The 16,527-nt window shown below is 41.4% G+C and overlaps 2 protein-coding genes and 1 long non-coding RNA gene across 3 annotated transcripts; 2 read left to right on the top strand and 1 right to left on the bottom strand.

Annotated features, from left to right (window-relative positions):
- On the top strand, window positions 242-5,514 carry LOC8060227 (sprT-like domain-containing protein Spartan). Its single transcript, XM_021452677.1, has 7 exons — window positions 242-543; window positions 2,347-2,499; window positions 2,597-2,666; window positions 2,790-2,873; window positions 2,978-3,099; window positions 3,469-3,548; window positions 3,945-5,514. Exons 1-7 carry the CDS (start codon window positions 380-382, stop codon window positions 5,177-5,179), a joined length of 1,908 nt encoding a protein of 635 aa, XP_021308352.1. The 5' UTR covers window positions 242-379; the 3' UTR covers window positions 5,180-5,514.
- LOC8060226 lies at window positions 6,004-6,720 on the top strand. Its single transcript, XR_002450245.1, has 3 exons — window positions 6,004-6,084; window positions 6,180-6,270; window positions 6,602-6,720. It is a non-coding gene; the product is annotated as an uncharacterized LOC8060226 (long non-coding RNA).
- LOC110432948 (probable ubiquitin receptor RAD23) lies at window positions 6,992-13,965 on the bottom strand. The gene is made up of 11 exons (XM_021454251.1): window positions 13,667-13,965; window positions 10,670-10,831; window positions 10,370-10,417; window positions 9,578-9,648; window positions 8,897-8,959; window positions 8,521-8,698; window positions 8,126-8,263; window positions 7,930-8,043; window positions 7,673-7,791; window positions 7,518-7,590; window positions 6,992-7,417 (listed from the first exon to the last, which is right to left on the bottom strand). The coding sequence occupies exons 1-11, from the start codon at window positions 13,730-13,732 to the stop codon at window positions 7,274-7,276; spliced, it is 1,176 nt and encodes a 391-aa protein (XP_021309926.1). The 5' UTR covers window positions 13,733-13,965; the 3' UTR covers window positions 6,992-7,273.

The following is a 16,527-nucleotide window of genomic DNA, read 5'->3' as shown; positions in this document are numbered from 1 at the left end:
GAGGACCATCGCAGCCGTCAATCTCAGTCTCCTCTCCGTAGAGCGTGGCCGTGGTTGAGTGGCCACACACAAAAAAGAAAAAAGAAATAGCGGAGAAAGAGGCGTGGGTCCCGGACGTCAGTGTCAAGTCCGCGGTGAGTCGAATCGGCTCCAGCGCCCCTTGCCATCTGCATGCACCTACTAGAGCGGTAGAGCCCTGCCTAGTGCCTACTACCCACTCGAAGCTCAAATCCCGTCTCCGTCTCCTCTGCTTCCACTCGGGCGCCGACGAGAGGTGAGGCGAGGGGCTTCTCGGGTCGGTGGTGCGGGCGCGTGGGTTCGAGGGAGGGAGGGAGGGGCCCAGCAGCGCCGGCTGATCGGCCTGCTCGGCGGTGGTGCCATGGCCATGGACGAGGACGATGCGGTGGCGGAGGTGGACCTTGCGGACCCGAACCCGGACGTGGGGGACCTGTTCCACCACTACGACGGCCTCTACTTCCGGGGCGCGCTTGCCGCCGCCGGCTTCACCGTCCAGTGGCGCTCCTCGTTGTCACCACTAAGCAGGTTGGGGGTTTTCAGGTTCTCCTAAACCTGCGCTGCGGCTCTGGTTCGGATGTTCAAAGCCGCCCCTTTTTTTCGCGCAGTTAGGCGATGCGCTGGGTTTCCGCGTCCTGTACTCGATCTCCTGCGCTGCATTTTTTTTTTCTCGGGTGTTTCTTTTAGGGTTGTTTTTTTGGGATAAATTCCGGGGCCGTGTTCTTTTAGTGCCGGTAAATCTTTTGGGTTCCGCGAATTTGGGCGCGGCTGGGTGTAGAACGAACATGCTGCGCCCTCGCCATTTCTTTGGTTTTGGTGTAGTTTGGTGCCGACCAATCCAGGCAGAATGTGTCTCGATCATCATCATACACACTTTTCTTTGAGTAAATTTCTTACGGTTTTATTCTTGTATATATTTTTTTCTTCTTCCTTTTCTGGATAGGATCATCTGCATTCAACTCGATGATCTTTACAAAAGCCTTAATTTCCCTTCAGCACCGGGCACATGGAAAAAAAGAGCCCCTTTTACTGTGCTCCACTCCTCCCTTCTACCATGGAGATTCATTTCCCTCTCCTATTTGATTGTGGAATCTTTACTGTAGTCTTACTCTGTAGTTGAGTAGTTTTAGGATATGGAGCGTACTGCTAGTTGCATTATGGTATTGAGGATATATCATTTGCTCTGTGGAGATTAAAAATGTCAATGGGGCCCGCGACCCGCGACCCGATGGGTATTTACTCTATTAGTGTACCAATATGGAGTGAAACCAGTACCCACGGGTACACAAATAGAGCAAACCCTTCACCCATTGGGTGCGCGGGTATGGGGACGTTCTAGTAGTCCCCGTACCCATTTACCCATGGGTGAAAAATACCCGGCCCAAAACTAAAGAAGCCCACCAGCCACCAGTCCACCGGCAGCTCATACACTGAAACCCTATGTAGTGCTAGCAAAGTACTTCTCTCTACTACATGATTTGTATGGATCATGAACTATTATGGTGCTATGACTAGTGGTTGCAGTAGAAATTATTATGTTGCTATTTGCTAGGTATATGGTGAGGTGGCTATGTGACGATGCTTGTGAATTGCTACTACGTGATTGGTGCTTGTGAATTGCTGATGTTTGGCGGGTATGGGTGACCCGCCGGGTCTAATTTACCCACCTGGATATGGGTCTGGGGAAATTCCCCCACCCATGACTGTATATGGGGATACCCGTGGTGTCATATTGTTATCACGGGGATGGGTCTGGAGAGTTCATACCCGATGGGGATTTACCCATTGCCAACTCTAGTGGAGATCACGAAATGTTGGGTGAGGGGAAAACTTCATTACCTGTTTGGAACGCGGGAATTCCACAGGAATCGTTCATCTTGCTTATGAATTTATGGTACCTCTGTGTAAAAGGGCAGCGAATGATACCTTTGGTTTATTTTCTTTTACCTTGGTACTTCAGTCACGCATGATCGAATTGTTTATATGCTACAAAAAAAAGTTTCTGATCAGTGACAATATTCATCTGCAAACTGTTTTCTTAAATGGATGGGCAACACTTTGAAATTTAATGGGCAGTAAAAGCTTCTAACTTGAATTAAATATCACTAAAAGACAAAATAGGAATTTTGGTGATACCTTCAATGGTTGCTATGCTTATTGATTTATTTTGATGCTCGGATAACAGATATACTTGCCAAGAAAAGATCATACTTGAAAAGTTTATATCCAATATTGGCATCCTCCATTTTATTGTTTTAGCTAAATGCATCCTTCTTTATCGATTCAGTTTTAAACTGAATTCTAGAAACACTGCTTTGGTTATCTATGCAGGTCTTTTGGATCTTGCACCTTTTCAAAACAACAAAATACCATATCACTCTCCGAGTCATTTCTCAAGTATCGCTCATGTACTGACCGGAAGAATGCATTGCTTCATGAAATGATCCATGCAATCATATACGTGAAGTTTCATAGGAAGGACTGGTAACATCTTCGGCTCTTAATTAAGACTTATGTCCTTAAATTGCTGTTAGCTCTACCCTGCTTGCTAGCTGCTTAGCTTTTCTGTTAATCATGTCAGCTATAATCATGGTCCTGCTTTCCGTGCTTGGATGGAAGCCATTAACTCATGCCGCAAACAGGATTGCCAGGTTAGTCTTTCCTGTATGGAAACCTACTCATGCACTGTAAAGGACCACCATGTTATGTTTTCTGTCTGAAAACCTGTAAGCCGTTATGCCCTGTTGGTGATTTCTCTTTTTCTTGTGCTTCAGAGACCAGATGGTGGGTACAATATCACCACTCGTCATGATTTCATCCCAGAAGAGCACCATAGCTTCAAGGGTGTGCTGTGGAAGGTACTTCTATGATCTGCTCATTGTGCTATCTCTCTTTTTTGGATTAAGGTTTCTTTTTGGCAGTATTTTATCATAATGTGGCATGCTCTATTACTACTTTCCAGTGCGGGTCTTGTGGTGATACACTTCTGAGGCCCATAAACCAGGGTCCTCCATCTAATGCCTGCTGCATTGAGAACGATGACATCAGTGCATCCTGTGGGAACTTTCTTTGCTACTGGCACAAGTAAGAGTGTTTACTATAACAAATAAAAGCTTATCATATTTGGACAGAGCCCGTTGTACCACAGGCACAATAAAATTAGAGATCAAGTCATTTGAGTCTTGTTAAAAGGTTTATCCGACATGAAGGTCACTAGCGAATAACTAATCAGTGCCTTCAGAACTAGATATTGAATTTGTTCTCAAAATTTAACCTTAAACTACGCCAAAATAATTGACCTTAACTTATCACTAAATTTACTTTCCGCTGTTGCGCTATTTTGGAATAGACTCAATTACTACACTTAAGATTATTTCCAGATAATATTAATCAGCATATATTTCCATTGGTGTATGCAAGGAGCTGTGTTACTGATTGTATTATTTTTGGCAGCCACAAGAACGAATGTTCTGGTACGTATGAAAAAACGATGTTGAAATTTGAAGCACCATCTCAAAAGAAAGTTACAGAAGGTATATGTCCCACTTTTCATATGTATTATGCATTTACATTTGTAAACATTGATCTATGCAATAATGATTATGGAAGCTAAATGTGGCTGTCCAAATACAGTTATACACTTATACTTTTACACATAAACTGAGCTAGGTGCATGATTGTTTTTATTCTCGATGCAACAAAATTTTTCTGCCGTGATAATTTTTTCTTCATGAGGGTTTCATGCTTGACATTTTCCTCAATCAACCAAGCAGACCGTAATAAAAGCTTGACATATTAGAATTCATTGTTTAACATTATGTTGTTCTGTGTACTGTGGTAACCCCACCGTCAGTGGACAGTGACATTTGATGCTTATCATTCTAGTAAAGACATGTTACCATATCAACTCACACAATATTACCTTCCAGGTGCTCAGTTGCTTCTGACTTTACCATCAGAAATATCCAAGTCAAAAGGAGCCATTCAAGAATCTGGTTCATCTATATTGCAGTTGCCATGGTATACTAAAGCCACAAAACCAAATGCTGAAGAAAAGCATCTTTGTCTAGGGAGTGGCAGCAACGGGAAACCTCAGGGAAGTAGCTCCTCGAAGAAAGCAGACAAGAGGTGCAGGCCTGAAATGGTTGGGAAAACACTTGTTATGCATGCTGCACCCCAAGGAAAACCAAATCAAAACCATGGATTGGTTGCAACGGTGAAGCGTGAGCCTGTGTCCGTGGGAGGCTACAATGATGCAAAATCACAGGGGAGAGATACATCAAAGAGAGCTGGCAAGCGCCATAAGCCTGATGATCTTCAGGAATCCAGTGTTCTCCCTTCTGCACCCCTGGGAACACCAAAACTGAAGCATGCATTGGTTGCAACAGAGAGTAACAAAGTCTCCTCAGCAGAGTGTTGCAACGGTGCAAAATCACCAAAAACCATTACGTCAAAGAAAGCAGGAGAGCAGCATGAGCTCCAGATTGCTCAGAAAGCCTGTTCTCAGCCAGCTAACCCTCAGAAAAGACTGAAGCAAGACCGGGTTGCACCGGAAAAGAAAGAACTTTCCCATTTGATGGGCTGCAGCAACGAGAAGTTATTGGATATGAGCTCCTCAATGAAGGCATACAGGCAGCATGAGCCCGAAGACATTAAGGAAGCCACTGTTCTGCCAACTGTCCCTGGAATCAAACCCATGGCATCAGAGAAGCAGCGAAAGGGAAAATGCAAAAGGAAGCCTGTGAAGGAAAAGGAGAGGAAGCCTGTGAAGGAAAAGGAGTATGCTGTGATGAGTGCATGGCTGAACTTCTATGAATCAGATAGGTCAAGTGGATCGCCCGAGCCCCTTGTAAACAAAAGAACAGAGCGGAGGAGGAGAGAAAGAGAAAGAGCAAAGATGCTGACTTATTCACGGTCAAAGAAGATTAGAAGTGAGCCATCAGTCAACTCTAGGACATATGCCTCTGCCAGTAGCCACAGAATCGAGATGGCACCACAAGATAGATCGATGCAACAGTCCCGGCCACCATCTCCATGCTCAGACCATGCAGTTGGTACTACTGCTAACCAGGTGGTGGTGACTCCAGCAACTGGAGATCAGTCGCAGCCATCTGTGCCATGCCTGGATGCCCCTGAGATGATAGTAATTTCTGATGATGAGTGACCCTCTTCGATGATGATAACTAGCATATTTTGGATGGTTGTTGGGCTCATTGCTACAGGCAGTGCGTTGTATGGATGAGCAGCCAAACTCACTAGATGTGGCGAGTCTGCCATAGTATATTGGAAGTGACGTAGTGTGCTAGTTCTTACTATAGAGTAGTGTCTGACGATCCCACGAAGTCTCTTAAATTGCTGAGAGCCATACAACATATCTGTAATATTTTTTTTATGTCGTCGAACTCTTTCGTGGACAGACACGAGACTGTAGGTGCTACAGCTTGAACTTGATTTATTAAACAAAAAACTTGAATTTTAATGACCTGCGCCTTTGCTGCCTGTGCTTCTGTTGGTGATTCAGTCAGCATCTTTGGCTCTAAAGCCTAGTGTGGATATGCATGTGGTACCACATGAAACATCTGCTTGATGTCTAACCTGTGTGGCTGCTGCATCGTTGCATAGTTGATAATTACTTGCTGCTGGAATGTGACGCACATGTCAATGCAGCATACACACATTTCAATGTGGACCAGTTCAACTCCGCAAGCATATGTCCTGAACTCAAGTCTCGCCACAAACACAGCATATCAATCAAACTCGCGAATCTGAAAGATCCACTTGCCACCATGTCAGTCTTGGCTGTTGCTTCCAAGGATATTACCTCTCTTCAGCCTCCCAATTGCTTTGAGCAATACAACCATAACATCTGTCAGACACCTGTCCCTGAAAACACATAGCATTCATTTAGTTTCGTCCATCGAACATCAGAAGTCAGAGTCAGAGTCAGAGTTGCATAAACGTGCGAGTTCTCCTTTTATGTACAGGGACGCCACTTTGAGGGTCAGGTATTGGGGACTCCTAGTGCCCCTCCAATTGCAGGGGGCGAGGAGGTCACGTTTGATGCAGTTGGTAAGAACATCAGAGACTTTGTGATAGTAATTCATTTGATTTAACTTGTCCTGGAAGTGGTGATTTCATTGGCATTCATATGGTATTGCAAACAGAAACGGCTGAAATGGATGGAGGGCTTGAGAGGACCGGGGTATCATCAGTAGCAGATATACTGGCCCAAGATGTTCATGAGCTTCCTACGAGGTAAAGCGAAATTGTAGATTGCTGACTTATAGTAATTATTACAGCTTGGGACAAATCTGGGTAACATTTGTTCTTTACCTGTTGAAATTATGCAAATTCAGCTCAATTGTTAATGAAGATGGCGTTTCAGAATATCTTATTAGCTCAGATACCGAGCTTCACCATTACGAGCAAATGTATGAGCAAATAAAAGAGAGCATAAACGAGTATGGAGTGTTTATCAATAGATGGCCCCAATATCTGATGAGTTTAGAGTGTACACCTGCATTCTTTGAACCAGACCTCATATTTCTCCTACAATGGAGTCAATTTATATTTATTGTCTTATCAGGCTGTTGCTGATGTTGAGAGAGAAATTATGAAGGCACTGGAGAAGCAATACATGGAGATTCTGATGCCTCTAAGAGATGGCATACCAGAAAAAATTGAGAAGCAGGTCCGGAGAATAACAAGACAATATATATCTCCCAAATCAGGTAGATATGCGTGCAAGAAACTACGGAGCTTGTGTGCTGGCTAGTTCATTACTGACCAGTTTGCTGTTCTTAATCACAGTTACGAGAGCCTTACTCGTGCATTCGTGTAATAATGTTTGCACTAACATGTTATGCCAGATAATGCCTTCAGTATCAGCACGGTTCAGGATTGGGTAAACGAACCACCGGGAAGGAATCTCACAAGCATCTCGCTTCTGCTACTGCGGCAGCCAGCGCTTGTCATGTTGAACCGTGAAACCGCTGGCTCAATGCGGCCAGAACGGCAATAATAGCACAAAACATATAGTAAGCTAATAAGTTTATCCAGAAAAGAGTAAACTGATCCGTTACCTCTATATCAGGTTATAAAGTCTGTCTGTAAATCTAGAATTTATGTACTAAAACAGCAAAGCCAAACAGAAATGTAGAGGGAGCGGACAGACGAGACGAGACAAATCCCAAAACGTTTTCCTATTTCTGCCCTACAAGCCTTCGCATGATGCAGAGATTGAGAGCTATTCCGCCTCTCATAGTGGTGGCCCTCCGAGCCCGTCATCGTTGTCGAACTCGTGCATGTGATCCAAGAGGTAGTTGGCGGCCAGCTGCTCGTTCTTGTTGCAGGCGAAAAACACTTCCAGGACAAGTGCCCGGTCAAAGCCCATCCCTTCAAGCTGCGCATGAGGAATATGGTGGGGTAAATCGAACATAAAAACCAAGGTGGTGAGAATGCAGGTAAAAGCAAATGTGTAAGAACTAGTCAAGATCCCTTACACGAAGTATAGCTTCGTTCTCCTCTGGAGTGACTGCAATGGTCTCAGCTGCATCCGCCATCTGGTCCAGCATCCTGGTTCAGGAAGTACAAAAATATCAAACGATGTCGGCAGTACAAAAAAAAAACAAGGGCAGCCCAAGGAAGAAGCACACACATTTCATTCTCTTCATCTCCCTCCAGTGGTTCATTGATCAACCGCATGAATTCTGCTTGGTTTTCCTGGATTAGCTGCATAACCTGGGGATTTTGTTTCCCCAATTCTTGAAGCAATGGCTGCACAATGCACATAATAAAATGAATTATGAGTGAAACGGATTGCAAAAGGGAGATTGTTCGAGACTGAAAGAGGATGAGCAACTTTCACAAAAAAAAAAGAGAGGAGAGGATGAGCAACAGAGCAAGGAAACAGACCTGCAAAATCTGAGGGTTAGCCTGCACCAAACCAAGCAGGTTTTGGAATTGGGCGTTATTACGCAAAACATCAAGGTTCCCTGCGCCGGCATTAGCGGAAGCATTCGGAAGAGACTACAGTTCAGACAAGGGCAAATATGAGAAACAAATTCAACTAGTGGCAAAAATGTCAGTGTGCATGCACAGGGGGAGTTACTTGGGGAAAGAGGTCGAGAGGGTTAGCATTTGGTCCAGATGAAGGAACTACAGCTTGAGCTGTTTGTGCCGCCTGGACAGGATTGGCTGGCTGGGAACTTGGAGGTGGTGCAGGAGCTTCCATTTGTTCAGGAATCCCCTAAACAGAAGATGAAGGACATTAGTGTCTACAGTTGGAAAGCAAAATTGCATCCTCATACTTAGATTAAAAGGGCAATTAACTTCTAACGGTCACAAAACATTGAAATTAAACATATGTGCATACAGCTTCAATCTGCTTTATGCAACAGATAATGTGTTCACTAGTTAAACGTATTTGGGCACACATAGATCACTGAAAGTTCATCATATGTAAGGCCTAGAAAGTAGCAAGGGAGGACAAAGAATCATTCTTACAGAATATAAGTACTCAACAGCACGCTCTGGATTGTTATAGGCAGCCCGCAGAGCACGTAGTACAGTGTCTCTGTCCCATGTCCCGCCACCCATTTCAAGAATGGATTGAATTGTTCCTTCCAAGTTGCTGCCAGCAACTAGGTTTGAGGCAGCCTGACCATAACTATCTGCCTCAGTGCTGTTTAAGTGAAGAACAAGAACAAGAACAACTCAGTGCTGTTCAAGTGAACATTAAAGAGAAGATATATGTGAATGTCATTAGCAACTTTTAACAGCTATTTTTATTAATAGGAAATCCATACATTATCAAACAACGATTCTGCTTATTACAAGATTAGTTAAATCATCTAAGATGGAAGGAAAATCTGGAACTTACGATACAGCAACAGCAGGAGCTGCCAAGGCTGTAGCAGTTGCAGCCGGTGCACTGACAGGTACACTAATTCAGAGAATGGAAGGAGTTAGCTGGCAATGACAATGGTAGTATAAAGTGAATGAAAATTATACCCAACTTATGCATTGTTACACTCAAGTTAACAAAGGACATTCGAGAAGTCAAATAGTACTACCTCTTGTCCCATAAAACTTGACATTCTAGTTTTGTCCTAAGTTATTTTAAGTTTAACCAAGTTTATACCCAAAAAGATACCGATATTTATATTTATTTACCCAATACAAATACCATTAGATTCGTCATGTAACACATTTACATAGTTGTCATAAATGTTGACGATCTTCTTGATAGGTCAAACTTAATTGTTTGACTTAGGACATGGTTAGAATGACATGTTGGTAGTAAGAAACATCCTCAAAACAGTAGAGCTTGAAATGTGGCATAAATCTGCAAATCTCACAGCCTGTCAACTACAGTGTCAAAGGCTCAAAGACCACACACAACCTTTTGTTTTGTTATAATTCAATTCAATACAAACATAGAACTGACACTGAAATCAGTAATTGCAAATGTTGTCTGCCCTAGAACCAACCGAAAAGGATCCATACTATCAATCCTAACACAAATCAAGCTTTTCTACATAAAATTAAATGTGAAGCTCACATAGGTGCCGGTGCAGCTGGGGCTGCTGACATTTGAGTTGGAGTAGCAGGCACTGTCTGAGTAGGGGGAGCCTGCAAAAGTAGTTTAAGTTAATGTCTATATCTCAAACAGAAACATATTACAGTGCACACTAAAGCATATGTATTTGCATAATCGTCAATTCGTCATGTCTCTTTCTTTTTGTCCTGTTTGTTTTTGTTTGTTGCTTTATGATTTTGGCTTTCTTTTTACAGCACTGTAACAAGTATAGATCCATTGAGGATGAAAAAAAAAACATCAACAGCGATGGCAAAAACACAGAATTCCTGAGTTCAGAACATTCTACTGTAGTTTGAACCTTAGAACTTTAGGCCCTTGGTTAAATAAAATAGCAACCACATATAACCAAAAACCAGTTCAACACACCTCATCTATGCTTTGATTTGCATATAATATATCAAGTAACTAAAAGACTAAAACTGTGTCATAGCTAATGGCTTTATCCAGAATGACAATATATAGAAAAGGTAAAAAGCCAGTTGTTCAACAGACCTCATCTATGCTTGATTTGCATATATAATATATAAATTAACTAAAAGACTAAAACTGTGTCATAGCTAATTGGCTTTATCCAGAATGACAATATATAGAAAAGGGTAACTTTTGCAATAAATAAATAATAAATAAACGTAATTTTTACTAGAGTTCCTTATACATTAGATGGGTCAAGAAAAAGTTAAATACTGAAAGAAAAATAACAAAACGTGAAAAAAAAATCAGTATCAACACAAACAAAATATTCTAATGTCTCACCTGATTTGCGGTTGCCTTAGCTGGTGCTGCACTTGATGATCCCTTGTTCTGTGAAAGGTTACAATTGTACTGTGATAAGATATATAGAACACTTCCTGATGCAACTGTAGACATTCCAAATTCACAGTAGCCTTTGCATCCATATATACAATATTGCCTAACAAGCTAGCATTAGAAAATGAAGCGCAAATTCTTTCAAACAATCCAATGCACTATGACAGTTATTCAGTTAACGTTATTGATTATTCATATCTTGGCAATAACTTTCTTATCACCCCAAGTCATAAACAAGTAGCCTACCTGTCTGAGCATTATAACAAGAAAATTATTCTCAACCACTTGGTTTTCCTCCAATGTGGTGTCATCCTTGAGCACCTTCCCCTGGTGTATAAGCACTTGTTGGTCAGCAGGATAGGAAGCATTTTCTTGTATACTCTCTATGACCTTTTTCACATCAGCAACCTGTTTCAAGAACTTGTGTCAATAGCAGGCATGTAACAGCATCACTATCAATTTCTTATTAGATAGAAACTGAAAGAACCAAAAAAAAGGGTGCTAATAGAATCTAGATTGCATTATCAAAACCCTTATTTGTTAAGTAGATAACAGAAATAAATGAGGTATATATACTAAAAAAATCTTGCAAATTTGAAGCTTTCTTTTATGGCAGCCAACCGGATTCACCTTCTTTGATCCACCCAACCACAGTACCAAACAAGTGAAATCCAGCAAAACATCCTAAACAGCTGCCTAGAAACAAACTGTCAAAAAGTATCACTTATTGATGCCATCTAACATCGACGAATCAATAGTAGCTCCTGTGCACAAACTGAAATTGACAATATAACTAAAAAAGTATTTGTGCATGTGAGGTATCATGTTGCCTTATATTTTTCAAACACAACCTCCAGTGTTAGACCGGTATTGTGTAGATTGTAGAAGAGAAGAGGAAGAAAGGAGAAGACCAGGACAGCAGCAGAAGACGTCACAATCACACCCGCGACAGGAGGCGTGGCATAGGGAGTTCAGTTGCGTGCGTGCGTTTGTGGATAACTTGCGTTAGTCCAGGGATTAGGCAGTTAGGGAACATATCTAGTGGAAACCACAACCTTCGTGAAAACCCATGCAAACCATGGCAAAAAAGTTGTCTAAATTTACCAAAAAAATCACACATGTAGATGATATGATTATACACAAACTTGTAAAATATCTTGTCCAAATTCGAATTTGTTTGTGAGATATAAAAATAACAAATTTCAAGCCAGAAAGTTGTCCACAGGATCCGTTAGAAATTTGTCATTTTTATATCTCACAAACGAATTCGAGTTTGGACAATATATTTTACAAGGTTATGTATCATCATATCATCTACATGTGTGATTTTTTTGGTGAATTTAGGCGACTTTTTTGCTGTGGTTTGCACGGGTTTTCATGAAGGTTGTGGTTTCCACCAGATACGTTCCCAGGAAGTTAGGGGGGTATAAGCAGGGCAACACAGTCGCTGTCCCCTGTGCTTAGACTACTCTGTTTCGGTTCCTCCTGGTTTCCTTCTGATGGTGCCCGCATGACGATTGTCATGGAAGTGCTGGCCACTCACTCTTATAGTCTTCATAGCAGCAACAATAGATCGACCAGCTAGAAAGGGAAGAACACCAATGGATTAAAGGCTCAAGGGTTCATAACTTCACCATGCCATCTGACTTTTGTATCCACCAAAAACATCACCTAGGACGAACCCAAACCCAAGAGGCCAAGCTACCCCATGTCCACATCCACAAGCGAACTCTGCAACAGGCCAACGGCTCTCAGTTCTGCCAATTCCACTTGCACCACTGGAACCCAACAACCAACCGAGGGGAGGAAGGAGTGAGGAGGGCAATTTCTTTTCAGCCTCATATTTTGGCCCCTGAGTAGAAGTGTGCTTTTGCGGATTGGGTCTTCTAGTTTGATGAATTTATATGTACCCACTGCTGTTTATGGAAGGTGTCCAAATCAGTCGGGCTGTGATGTTGGAGACAACATGGAAGCTGTAGCCAGATAAGGATGCTGATAGGGTGTTCACAGTGCACATGGTATGCATTTTGGTTGTGTGGATATAAGTGTGTGTCTATTAGTTGGACCATGTTGTATTCATATGGTTGATAGATGATAGGTCATAGGTGTAATTGCACCTGTGAACCATTCCTATTGGAAAGATTGTCAGCGTTTATCTTCCTCGTCATGCTTATGTTGCCTTATCTTGGTGCATAGCACACATTTAGTTATCGACCCAATCAGAATCTTTCTCTAGCATGTCAAACTATTAAACTAAGTGGTGTGAATCTAAGACAATTGGAGTAGGACATGAGTTGGGTAGTCAGGCAATATCCTCATTTTATCCTAGCTGATAAATAAAGAGAAGTCATCTCCTTACAGTCTCTACTGCCGATTGTAAGCAGGTAAGGTTGATTTACTCCTTATATCTGTAACTATCTAGAGAGCTGGAATAATCAGAAAAGGTGTGTTGATGGCATCCTTATATTCATGAAAGGGTGATGATAGCATCTAAGGTTCGTGCTATATGAACTTAGGTATACTAAAAAAATCTCAGATTTCAAAGGCTTTTTTTTTATGGCAGCCATCGCATGCACCTATTTGATCCACTCCAACCACATTACCAAATAGGTGAAAATCCAGCATTACATCCTGAAGCTGCCTAGAAACAAACTGGCAGAAAGTAGCTTTTACTGATAAGATCTAACATCGACAAGTCAAGAATGGCTCCTGAGCATAAACTGAAACGGCAATAACTAATCAATGTTCGTGCCTCATGCCCGCGAGGTAATGAAGTATCACTCTGCCTTGCTTTTTTTTTATCAATCAAACACAACCAGCAGAGATGTATGAGAGAACAATAAATTGACTACAACTTATGCTCCATCTACCAACTAGAAAGGGAGCAACCAATGAACTAATTAATGCCCAATAACTTCGCCTTGCCATCTGATTCATGTATCCACGAAAACATCACTAGAAGGAACCCAAACTGAAACCAGAAAACCCACAGGCGAACTCTGCAACAGCTCTCCGTTCCACCTGTTCCACTCGCACCACCGGAACCAAACCAGCAACCTACAGATTGGATCCACGGCAGCTTTGCTCGCGGCTTCCAACACTCTCATCGCCTCCGCAGGGGAACCAACCAAATCCTAGACCCCAAACGAACCTAACAAGCAGCCAAATCTAGCGAAGCAGCCCCGCCAATACATCCAGCAACTAGAACCATGGCGACAGATCGGGAGCGCAGGCGACGAGTACCTTGTCGGTGGGTTCCACTTCGATCTGGAAGCTGGATCCCTTGAGCGTCTTCACGGAAACCTTCATCTCGCCGCGCTGCCGCCGCCGCCGCCGCCGTCTGCGTCGAACTGGAGGGTTGGAGGCGGACAGCAGCGGTCAGGCGGAGAAGGGGACGAAGGCGAGAGGGGACGAGCTCTCCTCGGAGATTTCTATTCCGGTCCCTAGCGGTAGCGGCGGAAGGGCGCCTTTTGCGGGTTGGGTCCTCTTGTTTGCTGAATTTATATGTTATCTTTCTGTTTCACGAAGTCATCCAAATCGTAGGGTTTTTTATAGACGTAGACGTCATGAAAGTTATAGTCGCGTAGGGACCTTCGCTAAGATGTGTGCCCCGTGCATATATTTTTTCTTTTCAATAATAATAAAATAAAAATATTCATCTATTTTTAAGATCGTTTGCATAAATGTTGCACACGAATCTCCTCACCCTCTCTCCTCAAGTGCATACGGGTTTCGGTGGCAGTGGTGCTTGCAGCTTGCAAGGTGTGTCTTTCTCCTCATCCACATTCGACCATCTGAGAATTAAGGTTCAGCGAACTTCTCCTCTCTCTCTTTCTCCCTCTCTCCCTCTCATCTTCCCAAACTCCGACAAGTTTAGAAGAGACGGGGATCACGGGAGGCAGGCCAGGCAATAAGGACAATGAGAGGACGGGTTAGGGTACGTCTTGGTGGCAGTGGGCGGTGGAGGCGGCTAGGCCAGGACGAGGCTGGGGTGATATGGCCATGGCGAGGGAGGGAAAGGGAAGAAGGTGGTGCGGCGGGTGGGCTAAGGTTTCATCGGAGCTCCGACAAAACCCTAGCGTGCCCATAGTGGAGTGATGGGTAGCAGGGTGATGGGACCATGAGAGAAAGAAAAAGGAACAATAGTGCATGCAGGCGTAAGAAAGAAAAGAGAAGATAGTGTACGCTTGTGCGGTCGTGCGTTAGTAGCTGTCTTTTAGCAAAAGTTTTAGCTACCTTTAGCTAATTTTTTTAGCTCAATTAGAAACTAGTCTTAAACTTATCAAAACAAATCTAAAATTAAGATGATTGGATAATATCCTCATCGAATCTTGCTAACCGATAGGTAAAGAGATGTGCATAGCCATCTACATACAATCTCTGCATATTAATTATGAGCAAGATCAATCTACTCTTTGCTACTATCATTTCCCTAACAATATGTTATATGTTGATTCTTAGTTGTTGTAACAATCATTTCCAATTTAGCACCTAAATTTGTTGTGCTTATGGTTATTCTTAATAGGATGTTCAATGTATGTTATTAAGTTTAGCTAGCAAACATGTTTTTGTTTTGCAATAGTAGAAAAAAACTATCAAACATTCATGGAAAACGATGATGAAAATGATATATACCTATTCCCTTTATCTTTTCTAAATTTTATGATGACCATGGTCATCATATAAGTTAATGTTGATAACAATATGACAATGTCCTATTAACTCTATTGAATTAAAATATAATTTTGATAGATTTTTTCTCCTATTGCAAGCACAAAATATTTAGGTGTAAATATAGCATAACTTTAATTTTCATACCCCCTCCATCCTAAAATATAAGTCATTCTAAGAAACTTGGAGAGTCAAAGTATCTTAAGTTTAATCAAATTTATATAGTAAAATAATAACGCTTATGATACCAACTAAGTATTATTAGATTCTTAGTTAATTATATTTTTATAGTATATCTACTTTATCTCATAAATTGTTATCCTTTTTCTATAATTTTGGTCCAACATGAGATGCTTTAACTCTCCAAAATTCTTGGAATGCCTTACAATTTGAGATGGATGGAGTACTATTTATGTGGTGCTAGAGGTAAATATTGAGCTTTGTGATTTTCTTTGAGTACCCATAAAAATATGTAATTTTTATATCCAATTAAAGTCAGCAAGAAGTTAGTTGTTGGCATATTAAGGATTAGTATGCTGCCCCATAACTATAGTGGGAACCTCTCCACATTTTCTACATGGCATCTCCCATCAAGGATTGCATGGATACATTTATTTAGACTAAAATAGGTAACAAGCTGTTTAAAATTTCAATTCATGGATTTGATTAGTTGGACCATATCCAAGTTTTAATAAGAATAATTTTTGTTTCTAATCAAAGCTACATGACCAATTCAATGGTGGACATATTTGCTTCTCAGGAAAAGACCAATGATTCAGTCCATAATGTTGAAACTATTGTCATTTTAAAATTTTATGAAAAACTAAAAAACATGTTTTGACTAGTTGGACCATCGGTTGATCCACGTTTTAATAAGAATAAATGTTATTTCTAATCAAAACTACATGAAAAACTTGGTGGTGGAAATATTTTTTCACTCATAAATAATTTGGTGGTGGAAATATTTGTTTAGTAGGGATTCGGAAAAGGTCAATGATTCAAAGACCCATAATGTTATTTTTTGAATTTAACAGAGAACAAAAAATCCACTAGGAAACAGAAACATTCAGAGAAATAAACCCAAACAAAAAACACAGAGGGGAGGAAAGACGGAAAAAAGAGATATGTATTAAGGAGCGAAACATTCCAAACCGTCTTTTTATTTCCAAATTAACCCCTGTTGCTTCTCCGTCCACTGCCTACCTCTAACTCCGTCTGTTGCATAATTTGATTTCTAATTTTTTTGTCATGTTTTAATGCATTTCAAATTTTCTCGCATGCAGGCCGGTCTTGATTCGTTTTTCTAGTTTTTTTTTTGTTTTTTTGTCTTCTTTCTATCTATTATGTTATCTAGTTCATTTCTCTTTTTTTTCTCCCCCTCTTTAGTTTCATTTCTTTCTCTTTTGTTAGTTTTTTAGTTATTTTCTTATCTC

Source organism: Sorghum bicolor, chromosome 2 (assembly GCF_000003195.3).
Source record: "Sorghum bicolor cultivar BTx623 chromosome 2, Sorghum_bicolor_NCBIv3, whole genome shotgun sequence".
Lineage (NCBI taxonomy): Eukaryota > Viridiplantae > Streptophyta > Magnoliopsida > Poales > Poaceae > Sorghum > Sorghum bicolor.
The sequence above is the reverse complement of the archived record's forward strand: the minus strand, read 5'-3'. Positions and strand labels throughout refer to the sequence as shown.